The following is a 15,704-nucleotide window of genomic DNA, read 5'->3' as shown; positions in this document are numbered from 1 at the left end:
CAAAATACTAAAAACTTATTAAAACCTGAAATCAAAGTGGGAAGGGAGACTCTAGCAATCACACGGGTTTTTGGAAACACTGGTAGAAAGTGGAGATTAAAAACACTCATTCGGCATGACAACCCCCTCCTCCTCCCGTTGCCAGGGCACCGCTGCGGTGCAGAAGCCCAGGGAGGGTGGGGCTGATGTATATGGGGGGCCCAGCTGGGCAGAGACCATCTCAAGTCCACACCAAGGCCTCTCTCTCCTTGCTGGGCCTCAGTACCGTCCAAAGGGGTTGTTGTTCTGCTGGGGCTGTGTATCTGTTTAGACCAAAAGCAGAGTTAGAATCTGAGAACATTACAGTGCACAGACCAAGACTCACAATAACAGGGCAAGGATGTCTGCTGTTCCACAGCACCAGCCGCCAGTAGTCAGAGCAAAAACTCAACTCATTTGGGGGAAGAAGAAGAGTTGGTTTTTATATGCCGATTTCCTCTACCACTTAAGGGAGAATCAAACTGGCTTACAATCACCTTCCCTTTCCCCTCCCAACAACAGACACCGTGAGGTAGGTGGGGCTGAGAGAGTGTGACTAGCCCAAGGTCAGCATCATCAGGTGAGCACTCCTGGGTTCCAGACAAACCCCCCGGAACACAAGCCAGATTTCCAATGTGCATACTTTACACAAACAGATATGCTTTGCTGCATGTACGGAGTGTCTCTGGCAAAGGGCAACAAGGTGAAACACTTGTGACTGCCATACCAGGAAACAGACAGCTACAGAAAACACAAACACCCCTCAAGGAAAGGGCTGCCAGCTTGGGGAGGGGGGGGGAATCGTTGTTATGCCCCCTTTCCCCATTGCTTCCTGCTCTCCAGTCTAGCCAAAGCAGCGGCACTCAGCTCCCCAAAACACATGGCCCTTTGTCTGGCATGAAGTGGGGGTGAGGGTGGTGCGGAAGTTACCCCAACTCCACCAGTAAGTAGCAGGGCACACCCTTCAGCTAATGTAAAGACCTTGCTACTGATCAGTTGTGGAAATTACTCAAGCACTGCAAGATGCCACGAAGGAGATCAAAATCAAAAGGAGATTTTTTCCCCCCTCTAACACAAAACAACTTCACAATGGGCTTACACTAGCTCAATGGGACCTGGCTCAAGAGGCAGCAATCCTGAAAGGGATTAACCAGCATGCCAGCACCCCCTCCTTTCCTCACGTCTCTGTCCCAAGGTTCATTTTTTGCAAGGGCAGAGTCCAACGTCTGGGCTGCTCCATGACCCATGATACAGACTCAGTCAGCATCTGCAGGTACAGTCATGCTCTGCTCTCCTTACTAACCTGCAGAAACCGGATTTCCCCCACCCTTCGGATATAATCTGCATCTCAGTAGGTCAAGTCACAGCGGCTCAGGCCTGCATCCCCTTTCTCAAGCCTACTCTGCCAGCTCAGGAAAGTCTCTTTCCCAGGCAGTTCACGCTCAAGCTAGCCTTGGGAAAGACGGTCGCCGGCCACAAGCTAAAGGTACTCCACAACACACTCCCATGTTGGTGCCAGGGAGGGTCTTCCTGTGCATCTCAGCCGGTCTTGTGTTTGTGAGCCAAACAGAGTGAGTGCTCACAATTTATCATTTATGCAGAAAAGGCTGGGGACAGGGGGCTGACCCAGGGCTGGACCCTACCTTCAAACCCATGAACAGGGTGAGTTGAGAGGCCTCACTGGGGACTGTGCTTTGGATTTCTGAAAACAGCCCCGGCTTTCATTGTCCCTCTTCCCTCCCAAGTCTTCTCGAGTCTTCCCAAGTGGCAGCTGAACTGTGCCTGCAAAGCCCCCACACACACACCCAGAGGTCCAGCTGCTTCCCCCTGCCCAGTTCATCATTAATGCGGAGAGGGGCTCTGCACCCCGGGTGTTGGGGGAGAAGGGACCCGGGCCTTACTGGAAAGCTGCTGCTGGAGCTGCCGGACCAAGGCAGCCGTCTGCTGCTGCTGTTGCGTTTGCTGGAGGCCCTGCCGCTGGAACTGCGCAGAAAAGGGAGAAAAGCTATTAGGGGAAACCCTGGGGCACAAGGAAGGGAGGGCGCCAGCTTCATCGAGAGGAGGGACTGTACTTACCATAGGCTGCTGAGGAGCGAGCGCCTGCATCCCCAGCCCAGGAGGCTGGCCCTGTGCTTGCGGCTGGGGGACGGCAGGCACCTGCGGCTGCTGCTGGGGTTGCTGCGGGGGAGGCTGCGATGGCTGCTGTTGTGGTTGCTGCTGCTGCTGCTGCTGTTGCTGCTGCTGCTATAAACAACAAGGCAAGAGGACAGAATCGGCAAGGCTGCAAAGGCCGTGCTTCATACCGGTTGCTAGAATCCAGGAAATCCGATCGGTGAGGAGCTGCAGGAGAGGCTGCAATACCCAGACTCTGGGGAAGGTCTTTTGTTGCAATGAGACATTAATGCTTTGGGGATAGCTGGGAGCAAGCGGTGAGGCCATCCCAGATTTCCATATGGTGCTTAAGCCAAAGACATCCAAATGTATGTGATGATGGCTGCTTGTTATTAGCTGAGATGGCTGAATGGAACTTCTGTGTACAAAGGTGCTATATATCTCCAAGTACCAAATGGTGGGGGCAAAAGGACAGGGCCAGGGCTATTGCTTTCAGGCCTGGCTTGTAAGCTTCCATAGGCCATCCATCACTGGAAACAGAATAACATCTTAGAGGGACCGGATCTTGGTCTGATCCAGCACTGCTGTTCTTATGTGCAACTTGAAGCCAAGAGAGAATGATGCTTCCTCCCACTTCAGCCCCCTTCCTCTTCCCATGTCAATCTCCATTGAAAATGGCTATGAAGAAGAAGAGTTGGTTTTTATATGCCAACTTTCTCTACCACTTAAGGAAGAATCAAACCGGCTTACAATCACTTCCCCTCCCCCTCCCCACACCCTGTGAGGTTGGTGGGGCTGAGAGAGCTCTAAGAGAGATGTGACTAGCCCAAGGTCACCCAGCTGGCTTCGTGTGGAGGAGTGGGGAAACAAATCCAGTTCACCAGATTAGCCTCCACTGCTCATGTGGAGGAGTGGGGAATCAAACCCAGTTCTCCAGATCAGAGTCCACCGCTCCAAACCACCGCTCTTAACCACAACACCACGCTGGCTGAAGAAGACTAAGTAGGACAGGAGGTAGGTAGGCAGATTAGGGGCTCAGCTCCACTGTGGCCAGATTGCGTCAAGACCCAGATTACATTTCAGGCTGCTGCCTCTCAGCCTAGGTTCCATTCACGCATAAAATTTTGTTCTGTCAGAATCAGCTCCCATTACTTCCCAAGACCATATACAAATAGGGCAGCCAGCCAATGGTCTATTAAAAGGAAAAGAAAGGTTATAAAAAGCACACTGCTTAAAGTCGTCTCCCAGAAGAGAAATGGACAGACAGGGTCAGTACAGCACCAGTAATGGTCAGATATCCTGTTGACCAACTTCTATTTATTCCTTTTTCCAGGTATGGAGGAAGTCAATAAATAAAAAGAAATCAAGAAACAAAACCTCAAGAGAATGAGAGAGAAAGCTCAACTACCCATTACAGCCTGTTCAATAACCAGGAAAAGATAACAGTGTAGGAATGGGAAGAATATCATAAATCAACTGAGCACAAAGCCAGGGCCCAATTCTGTGTCGTATGGACCTAAGTGAACGTCTCCATATAAAGAATTTTCAATTTGATTTCCATAAAAGTAAAAGATTGGGAGGGACATTGCTGTCGGCTGTCAGATCTAAACTATGCTTTCTTTTTTGCTCCTCCTGTCTCTGACTCCAGATACAAATCTGAGCATAGCCCTTCGGCATGCACTGAAGGGAAACAGCCAAAGGGCTCTTGGTTTTCACCCTGTGGCGTTGGACAAGCTGGCCCACTCGATCAAGGACTAGCCCAACATCTAGGAGGTTATTTTCTGTTGGTTTTATTTGAATGGTACTTTGACTGCATTTTTTATTTTTATACTTTGACTGCATTTTTTTGTTTTTGTTGTAAGCAACTTTGGGTTCCTTCAGAGAGAAAAGTGGCAAATAAATATGCTAAGCAAGTCACAGGGAACCACCTTCCAAAAGACAGGCCATAAAAATGCTTGCTTGGAAGTTTAAAGGCCCACTAATTAGATTGAGGCTTTCATCCGGAAAAATGGTTACCAAATGCCTGGGTGTGGAACCATGACAAGTTACAACACTGCCTTCATGCCCAGGATCCACTTGGATCTGTAGCACACACAACAAGCCATACCCAAACAATCATTTTCTTTCACTGTCAATAAAATAAAATTCTCTTTGCACGTGGCAAGACTGAGGAACTGGAGAAACACATGGCCTTGAGAATCCCAAGCCTCTGACACCACAAAACAAGGAGCATTGTTTCAACCACCATTGTTTCAATCCTTGTGCCAAAGCCAGAGATTCCTGGAGTTTCTGTGGGAAAAATGTGGCAGAGAAGTTGCTACTTTTTAGGCTCCAGGTCAAAATATTTCTGTTCACCGAGGCTTTTAATTAAGAGGTTGAGCTTTTAATACTATTTTTAGTCTGGAAACTGTTCTTTTAAGCTGCCAGTAGCCTGTTTTTATGGTCAATGTTTTTAGGCAGGTTGGGTTTTTAATGCTGGATTTTAATTAAAAGTAAAGGGAGTCCCTTGTGCAAGCACTGGGTCATTCCTGAACCATGGGGGGACGTCACATCCCGACGTTTACTAGGCAGACTTTGTTTACGGGGTGGTTTGCCATTGCCTTCCCCAGCCATCTTCCCTTAACCCCCAGCAAACTGGGTCCTCATTTTACCAACCTCGGAAGGATGGAAGGCTGAGACAACCTTGAGCCAGCTACCTGAAACCGACTTCCGTCGAGATCGAACTCATGTCATGAACAGAGCTTTTAACTGCAGTACTGCAGCTTACCACTCTGCGCCACAGGGCTCTTTTTAAATTTTAAATTTTTATTAATTTTTAATAAATTAGTATTTTTTAATGTTTTGTTTTTATTATTTTTATTTTGTAAGCCCCTTCAGGCAGGTTCCCAGAGAGGCAGCATAAAAATGTTTCTAAACCAATAAATAACAAGGTAAGAAAGAGGCCAACCAGACCACACAGGAAACTCAGGAACAGAGGCTGTGTCTCGGTTGTCTCTGCCCAACTCACCCTCAACATCTGCTGTTGTTGCTGCTGCCTCAGATATTGCTGCTGCTGCTGCTGCTGATCTGGCAGGAGCTGGCTGGGCCGAATCCCTGACGGGACACCCTGTGAGCTCATGTGGTTTATCCCACTCATCATGGGAGTTTGCTGCATTGACTGGTGAGGAAACCTGCACACGCAGAGATAAGAGGGGAGGCATGTGAGACTGGGCCTCCAAGTGGTTAAAGTTAGAGTACGCCCCATCCTCCCTTGGTTCAGAGTCAACCACTCATTTCCCTCCAAACCCTAAACGGTACCTCTGTGCTGTGCTGAGGGTGTGTCCATACCCAGGGGCTTGCTGATGCACATATCCACTGGGTCTCTGCATTGGCCTGACAGGGTCAATGAAGGCAGGATTGGAGCTTGGATGCGTGTTCTGATAGGTCTGGCTTGAATAGGCTGGGGGGACCATGGTGCTGGACTGGGAGGGGTGCTGCTGGAGGCCAATGTGGGAGACATAAGGAGTGTAGCCCTGCAGGAAAGAAAGTAGCAGCCTGTGTCAAAATCCTGCATCTTTGTTAGCAGAGACTGACGGGGGGGATCCACAACACAAAATCTAAGCTACCAATCAAATGTATTTATTTACATGTATACGCACCACTATCTCTCCAAATAGGTACTCAAGGCAACCATTTCCCCCCTTTTTATATATACACATTTTATTGTTCAAATCAAAAAGGCTTGTGTAATGTGGAAGACTTGTTCATGATAATCTTGATAATCTTATTCTGAACACAAGCAGCAGCTAGAGGGCTTTGTTATTCCAAAAAGTAATAAACAGGGAATACTGAATTGGATGGAAATTGGTTCTCTCTTCTTTTGCATGTGAATAGCCAGTCGAGTTATTTGCAATTTTCTGTCCCTTCTCTCCTGTGCTCAGAATCTCATTAACTCACTCCCCTGTGCTCGGCCATGAGAATTCTTGCTGCTCTAACTGCATATATGCTACTAGTACTCTGGACTCCCTGTTAGTGATATTTTTGAATACATAAAAAACAGAAATGTGAAAGGCTCCGGGTTCAACTTTAAATCCTTAATATGTCTGTGATGTCCAACGGGTGGGTTTACATTCCACAGGGCAGCTGTATGAAGACATAAAAAGATGCCCTATACTTATGACTTCTTTGGAGTCCTTGAACAGGCCCTTGCCTAGAACATTCATACTGCAAGGATGTGAACAAAAGCAGGACAGACTTTGACTTGCATCCCCTTTGCAGGACCAGCAACTTCCGAGGGTGGGGACTGGAGACACACAAGAGAAATCAGAGCCAAGGAGGACAAGCACTAATACTGGCAGCATCAAGTCAATCAGACTCCTCCCCCAGCACACTTCCTGCTCAAAAAAAGCGCAAAGCATCATGGATGAGGCACCCCCACACACACACACACCCTGCATGTGTTTAATTGCCACGGCTTCCCCTAAAGAACTCTGCAAATTGCTGTTTTCTAAGCATTCTAAGAGTTCTTCGGAGGCAGCCAGCCCCTTTTAGGCTCCTTTGAGCTACGGCAATTAGACTAGGAACTGGGACAAACATGTCACGTGCCATGAAGGACTTCGTCAAGTGAGGAAGGAAACACATTGTCGTAGCAACATGATGTTGGCATGACCCACCTAAATGAACAGCAAGAATGGGAGCTGGTTGATGGGAATCCTAAAAAGCGCCTGCTGCTTTTTTCAATATTTGGGCAACCCCGTGCCAGTTTTCCCCGAGAAATATGTCTGAATCTGATCTAAAGAGGCCAAAGGCTCTGGGTAAAGATTTCAGGTGGGGAGGTGGTTATGAAACGGACTTCACAGGCTCTGGGGCTTGCCCATCCCCTGCCTCAGCTTACCTGTGACGGCTGCACCGCTCCATAGGCTGGGGCTGGAGCCATCTGGCGTATGGGAGGCTGCCCCAGCATCCCCTGGCTCTGCCAGAAAAACAGCAGAGAGGTATAGCCAAGTGACGGTGGTTTTCCCCAGACCCTCTTTACTCCGCCCCCAAAACTCTTAAACCATCCCCCAAACCTCCCAGAAGCCTTGATAGAGACAACAGGAACATTTTGGTCTGCATTCCCTGCCACCGTTAGGAAGCAGAGGGACCCATGACTCTTATCAACAATATTCAGTCAGGAGTCCTCACATGCTGCATCTGGGAAGGAATCCCTGTGCTATCAGCATTCCTCTCAGGAGCCAAGGATTCCTCTCTGATCCACATGGCAAGCTCCCTTGGCCTTAAGGGGCAGAGGAAGATTGAGCTACGGTGTTCCCATCCTTCTCTTGCGAGTGACTGGGGAACATGGAATGGAGCCCTTACCAGCTTGGCCTGCAGCTGTTGACGCAGGAGCTGGCCTTGAGGCGATGGCTGTCTGTAGACACCCGGCTTGTAAGGAGGATCAATTCCCATCATGCCACCCATGCCCGATGGCAAGACCCCAGTGTAGGGGGGCCGGCTCGGAACCAGTTTCCCCAGTGGCATGCGAACAGGCCGGTAAGAGGTATCCAGCCGAGGGCCACCTGCAGAGAGAGGGAAGAGAACATGGAGAACGTCTCACATGTACAACCAACCTAACTCAGATATGCACTTCCGGGGCAAGGCTGGGGGCCAGAAAATATAGCTTCATATGTTTATTTAATCACTGTGCCCAATAGCAAACTGGCCGGCCCCTGTGTGGACGACAAAAGACACACAACGGGGCCACTGATAGACAAGGCAGGAGTCTCTAGTTACTACAGGGTATGCAGAAAAACACAGCTTCGTAAATTAATCAAATAGCCTGATGAGGACTGAGCATGGTCCAGAAGGCATGAACTGTTAAGAACTTGCGCATTTATATACCACTCTCTCCAAAGACAATTTTGCACAAGGACGTTTTTCAGTAAAAACAAAGGATGCAATACATCTTGCTAAAAACAAGGAAACAGTAAAAAAAAAAAAAACAGAAAACACAGCAGCACATCACAAAAGAGCAGAAGTGAATAGAAGTGTATGAAAAGCACGTCAGGATAAAATCAAGCAGAATAATATAGCAAAGGCCAGCAAGTAGTCTAGTAACGGAGTTACTGATGATCCTGAGCATTCTACACAGATACTTGGGAGAATAGCCAAGTTTTCACTTGGTGCCAAGGAGAGGGCATTTCACAGGCACGGCGCCACAACAGAAGAGGTCCTGTCTTTTGTGGCTGCCCACTTGTTGTTCAGAGGGTGCCAGCCACACACAGCAGGTCTTCAGAAGAACATTTTAACACTCAGGCAAGTTCATGTCAGAAGTGGTGATCCTTTAGATAACCTGGTCCCAGACCTTTCAGGATTTTAACACTAAGAACCAGAGCTCTGAATCAAGCCCACAGGAATGAACAGGCACTGGAAAAATAGGATGCATGTGATCAGAAAGTTTCTGAAGTTTCCAGACTTGCAGCAGCATCTAGCCAGGATGTAACCAGAACAGCAACAACCATTCTCAAGTCTAACTTTTCAAAATAAGGTTGCAGTCGGCAAGCCAGTTAAAACTGATTAAAGGGTCCTAAGGCTACGATGAGACCTGGGTATCCACATATAGGTGCAGATCTAGAAGCTGCAATTCAGCTCCTTGGAGGGGAGTGCAACTCTATCTGGAGTAGGGTGAAATCAAATTCCTCAGCTGGCTTTTAAAAAGGTAAAGGTCCCCTGTGCAAGCACCGGGTCATTCCTGACCCATGGAGTGACATCACATCCCGACGTTTCCTACGCAGACTTTGTTTTACGGGGTGGTTTGCCAGTGCCTTCCCCGGTCATCTTCCCTTTACCCCCAGCAAGCTGGGTACTAATTTTACAGACCTCGGAAGGATTGAAGGCTGAGTCAACCTTGAGCCGGCTACCTGAAACTGACTTCCGTCAGGATCGAGCTCAGGTTGTGAGCAGAGCTAGGGCTGCAGTACCACTCTGCACCATAGAGCTCCTACCCAGCTGGCTTTACCACTGCCTAAATACACCCCAGGGGGATTGAGCTGCAGTTTGCTGGCCTTCATCCAAACCATTAATGCCTCCCAGCACCCACTTTTGCACCACATCCACAAACTCAGCTCGCAGAGCACAACAGACAGACAGAAGAGCTAGATTCAAATCCAACAGCACTTTAGAGACCAACGAGATGTTGGGTGTATAAGATTTCAAGAGTCAGAGCTCCCTTCATCAGATAGCTCCTAACACTATCAGACATTTTCCCAACTCCTTTATTCACATGACTTATTCTTGTTGAAAATATGGGAACTTTTGCAACATCTGGAATATTTTGATGCAGGCAGAAGGAAGGGAGGCAGTGTGAAGCAGAGGCTGGAGCAATGGGTTTGGACGCAGGAAATCAAGGTCCAGATTCTTAAGCAACCACAAAGCCCACTGGTTGGTCCTTTTGAGCAAACTACTCCTTCTTCAACCTCATGTCGTTGTTGAGAGATAAATAAAAGAGATAAAAATGGGAAAGAACCAAACATTCTGTGGAAATAACAGGCTAGCTGTAAAGGGATTGTGGACATAAAAAAAGAAACCAGGGTAGCGGAAGTCTGAACTCTGCAGGACACAAAAACCAACCCAGGCCCCATGTGGCCCACGAACCTAATAAATGACCACCACCTTAAAAAGTCTCCAAGGACCCCAAACTCTCTCTTTTTTTTTTTTAAGAAACGAAACCTGGTGGCTTTACATGTGCTTTCCCATAATGGTCCATGCAGCAAGGAATTGTGGCTTACCATGTGTTTTGTGCAAAAGCGACCCAGATTGCGCAAGTGTTCAAAATGCAAACATTAGCACATAAGTGTATACAAGGTGAACTTAAAGGCAGCATACAAAATAAACATCACCATCTGGAGTTCCACATCAGATTTTGCATCGCCTAAAAGTGGATGTGGAACGGCCTCAGTCCCTGCCTACCTTGCCATGCACGCAGCTTGGTGTGGCTTCCAAGGACAAACCCAAGCATGACTGTAATTGGAGCACTGACGGGACAGGCTTAGTATTCAGGCTCAAAGAGGCTCTCCGGAGTCCTGACTTACCTGCTGGCAAAGGCTGGTTCTGGGCATAGAGACCCACCGGCGACTGCCCAAAGGCCAGCCGAGACATAGAATTCCCAGTTTGATGGTGCAGGAGCTCTGTGGGCATGCCACCAGCATAGGAGACTCCTCGACTTGTGCTCATCATGTAGTCCTGCAAGGAGAAGCCTCTGTGAGAAAGCAGCATGAACAGCAGAACCAGAAGAAGTGCCTAAAGGGGCCAGATGACAGTGACAGAAGAGAGGGGCAAGCAAACATGCAGGTGAGCAAGGGACATTCCTCATGACTGAGAGCAAGCTGGCTTAGGGTAGAATGCCACCCATCTAAAATTATGAATATAAAAAAAACTGAGTCTAAAGTGAGTTCAAAGAGAAGGAATGAATGGCTGGGTATCTCAGGGGCCTTCGAGTCACATCACTCTGGTCTTAGTGTGAGGTGTTCAAGTTGTTTTCCTCCGATACGTAGAGGCAGATGTGAGCACAGATGTCCTGCAAAACACAAGTCACCTGCAAAGAACCCATGAAGGTGTGCCTGGGCCCACAGCTAAAGCGTCTTGGAATTCCTGGGCTAAAAAAACAGGGGCTGATTCCTGGGCTACAAAAACAGTAGCCAACAAATCAGAAGCAGGGGCAGGAGGCAGGCACGCACCTACAATGTGGTTGTTTTTTAATGGCTGCTGAGGGAAACCAATCAAGCAGCAGGAGGCTTGTTGGTGCCAGCAAAATTAACATAAGAACATAAGAAAGGCCATGCTGGATCAGAACAAGGTCCATCAAGTCCAGCAGTCTGTTCACACAGTGGCCAACCAGGTGCCTCTAGGAAGCCCGCAAACAAGACCCACAAAAATTGGGGTCTGGGAGGGATGACAGCCCCCTCACCTCATTCTTGCTGGCAGTTTGGGCCCGTTTCTTGTTCTTGCTCGGCTTCTTCTTGGGCTCTGCGGAGGAGTTGGCAGAGTTGGTGCTGGCTTTCTCCACCTTGACTGGCTCTACTGCTTTCTTCTCCGGCTCCAGGGCTACGGGCGTGGGGGGTTCTTCCTCCTCCGGGGGCAGAGGGAGCGGCTCCAGGTAATAGCTGCGGGGTTTAGGCTTCAAGTGTGTGTGATACAGCAGCAGCCTCTGTTGCTCTTCAAAGCGGGACACCTTGCGATCCACCCGCACTGTCCCAAACCAACCCCAAGACAGTGGGGCAGAGTGCTTCAGGCCTTCAAACAGGTCCCAGGGAGAAATCTTCTGCTTGGTGGATACCTGCAAACCCTGGGAATGGGAAAAGGAAGAAGACAAAGATCAGCCAGGAGTATCCAGGAAAGACAGCAAGGGCTTGGTCATTCTTGCTCCTGGGCACCATCCCCTGCTTACCGGGCCAAGGAAACTGCCCTGCGGCATCACCAAGCCTTCTTCACTCTCCTAAGAGCTTTAGCACAAGTCTGTTTATTTCTAGGACATCTACCCCCACCCAGCCAGACCCCTGGCACATTCTTCCTGCAGCTAAAAATAGGACAACATATACAGTGGACAGGGCAGGGGGCTACAAGGGACTACTTGCCTCCTTCTTGAAAATGGAGTCAAAACCAGCGATCTTGTTGCCTTTGGTGTCGATGAGGGAGCCCTGAGGCTCACAAGTGATCACATCCCGAGTCTGCTTGGGCAGGGGCAGCAGCTGGCGGACCTTCTCAAGGCTGTCAGATTGACGGTCACCCAGCTCCTTCTGTAAAGGAAGAGAGGCTTTTTGGGGAAAGGAGGAAGGTGCTTCCCCTCATATTAAAAGCCAGCACACCTCCTTGCATGTGGATTGACCAAGGGGACCAAAGAGTCATTTAATCCACAGCCCACCAAAAGGAAACACTCCCACATTCACTCTTCTGGGCAAAAAGGGGGGGTCAGCTCCTCTTCCTCTGACTTTCAGAAGAGCAACAAGTGTACAAAAATTAGCATACGTGCAAAGCATCTCAACGTGCATCATGAAAACAGATCATAAGACCCTTCTGAACTCCTTCCCTGTAGGGGGCTTTGCCTTACCCGGAGCTTCTTAACTAGGTTCATGTAGGCACGCTTGTTCTCCTCCATGCTACCCTGTGAGATGCTGGACATGTCTGCGGCCAGCGTGCCATTGATGAGCACGCTCAGCATGTCCAAGACTGTGGTGAAGAGCTCACTGCATGATTAGAGCAAGAAAAAAAGCAGGGAGGGAAAGTCAGTCAAGAGAGGGGCCTCTGTGGTCTCCGTACCCCAACCCTGACCAGTCAGCCGCCCTGAGCCCAGTTTGCTGGGGGAGGGTGGGGTATGAATAAAATTTATTATTATTATTTCCAAAAGGCAGGAAAGCTGCCATCCCCAAGCGGTCCATCCATGTCACATTCCCAATACACATTCCCAAACGAGGCAGGGGTGCCTCCAAGGTCCAAGCCCTTACCCCTTCCATCTTCAGCACTGAAATTAGCAGCTCACACGAACAAGTGAAGCTGCCTTATACTTGGCCCATCGAGGTCAGTACTGTCTACTCAGACTAGCAGCAGCTCTCCAGGGTCTCAGGGTCACATCACCTACTGCCTGGCCCTTTTAATTGGAGACGCTGGGGATTGAACCTGGGACCTTCTGCATGCCAAACAGAGGCTCTTCCACTGAGCAGCGCCCCCTCCCATGTGTCCCTTTGACACAGCTCTTCTGCCCAGGCCCTCCTGCCTGACAGGGACAGTTTTCATCCTCAGTATCTACACTGTCATATAGTACCCAAATAAACCTGAAGGATTACGGCATTTCCTATAGCTCAGCATGCCCGGGAAGTAGCCACACCAAGCAGGACCATTCCTTTACTGTTGCTAAGCAGTGTGGGTAACTGTTTTGCGGGAGACCGAGGGGGGCAGCAGAGAGGTAGCTCCTCTCCCCAAACACTCACTTGTTGGACTGCATGTCAACAGTGCCGCTGCTGATGATGTCCAGGAGGAGGACTGCCCACTCAGTGGTCTGCTGGGTGCTGCGCTGCACCGTGTCAAACATGCCCCCCACCTGGCGAGAGGGGAAGAAGAGGCCACTGAAAGGAAAGGCAACAGCTGGAGCCAGCTTAACAAGTGCAAACTCTGCAGGAAACCTGGACAGAGAGGTGAGATGGGAACCTCCCCTCCTTAGGGACATCCAGGTAAAGGGGACAGATCTCTTCAACGTGAAGGAAACACCTAGATTCGAGTCCAGTGGTACGTTAGAGAGCAACAAGATTTTGGGAGTATCAGCTTTCAAGAGTTAAAGCTCCCTCATCAGAGAGCTTTGACTCTTGAAAGCTTATATCCCGACAATTTTGGTTGTCTCTAACATGCTACTGGACTTGAATCTAGCTGCAGACCAACATGGCTACCCTCTGAAACTGTTCTCCAACATGTGGCTTTGTCAACTCAGTACCTTTTATGGCAGCACCCTAACGCAGGAGATAATGACATCCCGTCTCCTCTAGCTTGCCAGCTACTCACCAGATTAAGTCGCAGTTTCAGGGCTTCGTGCATCAGCTGCTTGGCCTTGCAGTCGTCCTGGTACTGGTCTTCTCGCCAGTTGGTCACAATCTAGACAACAGTGAAGAGACAGAGGCCTGGAAGCTGACCCCTCCATGCCTGGGATCATACCCTATGGACGTCCAGCACTGCACTCTCACAAGATACAGACCTTGCGCCCAGAGAGGGTCACAGTAATGCCATGCCCTTTGCACACCCCTATAACTGGATTCAGGAAGCAACACACAGATCTTCAGTGATCCAAGCCCTGTAATCTGTTCAAATAATGCCCAAGCTCAGTCCTGGGACTGATGGCCTAACAACGTGGGAGAATGTATCTGAAGACAGTCAAACTACCTCTCTCGTATGACCAGGTAAACGATACACAACTGGGAAATTGGAGGATCCTCAGGGCATATTCTTGGCAACTCAACTTAGAAGTCAACCCTCCCCCTTCAGTCTACCTGCCAGCCTAAAGGAGGGGAGAAGAGACCTCCTTAAACTTTGACATGACCAGTGTGCCTACCTGTTGGACCTGGCTGTACAAAGAGGTGAGGAGGCCTTCCCGCTGCTCATCCTGGCCTTTCAGGCATGTTAGCACCAGGGACAGGAAAGGCTGCTGGCTCAGTAGGGACATGCTGCAAGTGGGAAGGGCAGGTGTGTGAGCAGCGTTGGGCATCGGCTGAAAGAAGATCCCTCCCCACTTTCTCCTTTCTCTGACCACACCCTTCTTCCCATCCCTTACCTTTTTTGCTTCTGGCGATCCCGCTCTTTGCGAGACGAGGAGCCCAGATGCTGCCCTTTCTCCAGCTCGTCTCCTGCAGCTTTCAGCACGTAGCCTTGCACTGAGGTGGGGAGCTTGGCGATGAGAGGGGCCACCAGCCACACGCCCGATCTCTCCAGGGAGCTGGGGGGCAGGCAGGCAAACAGAGAAGAGTCGAGCTGTTCTCGAAACCCTGCAAACATCCTCCTTCTCCAACCCCCACCCCGCACTTTTGCACACACCAACCTGAGGATGGGTTTGGCTTTGGTGCTGGGTGGCACCACGCTGGTAGAGCTGGCAATGCTGACGATGCCGTTGCTGGCGGAGCTGGTCTCAGCCGACTGCTGGAACACCTCGATGGTTGCCTTGGCGATATTCTCCAGCAGAGAATTCATTTCCTGCTACAAAAGGGTGGAGCGCAGATTTGGACACTAAGAGCCACTTGCCCAAACTTGGCACCTGCCCCCTGCCCAACCTTCATATCCTGGGTAAGTACTCAGTACTTGCTCCTCATCAAAGCCCTTTCCATCTCCAGACATACCAGAGAGGTAGCCTTAAAAAAAAAAATCTTAGCCCAGATTTGTCCTGCCACAAACACTGCATTTTTACTTACGTTGTTTGCCGTCTGCTTGATCATGAGCTGAAGTTCGAGCAGCGACTGCCGCATTGTCCACTGGTCCAGGTTCTGCAACATGCACAGACAAGCTGCCGTCATCCATCTGCTTGCTGCAGGCACCACATCTGCTCATGTCTCCCTTCCATTCACCAGACCGTGAACCTGAATTTCCTGGTACCCTTCAAGGTTTCACCAAAACCAAACTAGCCCTCCCCCACGGCCCATTCTTCCACCTATCTTCTGGCCTTCTCCATCAATCCCCACAATAAGTAAAGTTCAAATTTATGTCTTTCATACAAAAGGATATTATGATTTAATGTAAATTTTTAAAGTATTTGTGCTGAACTGAAGCCAAATTCTGTAGCGTGTATAATTTATACATATTAAGCAAAGATGCCTATATTTAATTACTTTGCATATTTATTCTGCTTCTGCTTGTTTGGGGGTGGGGAGACAAAGAGATGGAGTGCTGAACTCCCCTCACTTCCATCACACACTCAATATCCTGTACAGGGCTTTCTGACATTTCCATAACTATTTCCCAGCCACTTTCAAACCTATCTTCAAAGCCTTGAGAACTAGAAACTTGTCTTAAGTGATAACCGAGTCTCTCAAGAAGTCGAATTCTTTACTCAGTGCCAATCCAGAGCAGAGACCAAGCATTACAAAATA

At 49.3% G+C, this 15,704-nt stretch overlaps 1 protein-coding gene across 3 annotated transcripts in view; it reads right to left on the bottom strand.

The window, feature by feature from the left end:
* Window positions 1-201: 201 nt before the first annotated feature.
* MED12 (mediator complex subunit 12) overlaps window positions 202-15,704 on the bottom strand; it is a 32,935-nt gene continuing 17,432 nt past the window's right edge. Inside the window, exons 28-44 of one of the 3 annotated variants that reach the window (XM_056859794.1) lie at window positions 15,030-15,101; window positions 14,663-14,817; window positions 14,399-14,560; window positions 14,180-14,291; window positions 13,636-13,725; window positions 13,071-13,180; window positions 12,194-12,329; window positions 11,721-11,882; window positions 11,054-11,431; window positions 10,179-10,329; window positions 7,468-7,667; window positions 7,004-7,081; window positions 5,428-5,642; window positions 5,138-5,300; window positions 2,095-2,262; window positions 1,920-2,001; window positions 202-302 (exon numbers count right to left, since the gene is read on the bottom strand). In XM_056859794.1, coding sequence (XP_056715772.1) covers window positions 259-302; window positions 1,920-2,001; window positions 2,095-2,262; window positions 5,138-5,300; window positions 5,428-5,642; window positions 7,004-7,081; window positions 7,468-7,667; window positions 10,179-10,329; window positions 11,054-11,431; window positions 11,721-11,882; window positions 12,194-12,329; window positions 13,071-13,180; window positions 13,636-13,725; window positions 14,180-14,291; window positions 14,399-14,560; window positions 14,663-14,817; window positions 15,030-15,101 — 2,478 coding nt within the window. In that variant the 3' untranslated portion in view covers window positions 202-258. The remainder of the gene's footprint in view (window positions 303-1,919; window positions 2,002-2,094; window positions 2,263-5,137; window positions 5,301-5,427; window positions 5,643-7,003; window positions 7,082-7,467; window positions 7,668-10,178; window positions 10,330-11,053; window positions 11,432-11,720; window positions 11,883-12,193; window positions 12,330-13,070; window positions 13,181-13,635; window positions 13,726-14,179; window positions 14,292-14,398; window positions 14,561-14,662; window positions 14,818-15,029; window positions 15,102-15,704) is intronic. The other 2 variants (XM_056859795.1, XM_056859796.1) reach the window with 2 other exon arrangements.

Source organism: Euleptes europaea, chromosome 13 (genome assembly GCF_029931775.1).
Source record: "Euleptes europaea isolate rEulEur1 chromosome 13, rEulEur1.hap1, whole genome shotgun sequence".
NCBI classification, from domain to species: domain Eukaryota; kingdom Metazoa; phylum Chordata; class Lepidosauria; order Squamata; family Sphaerodactylidae; genus Euleptes; species Euleptes europaea.
The sequence above is the reverse complement of the archived record's forward strand: the minus strand, read 5'-3'. Positions and strand labels throughout refer to the sequence as shown.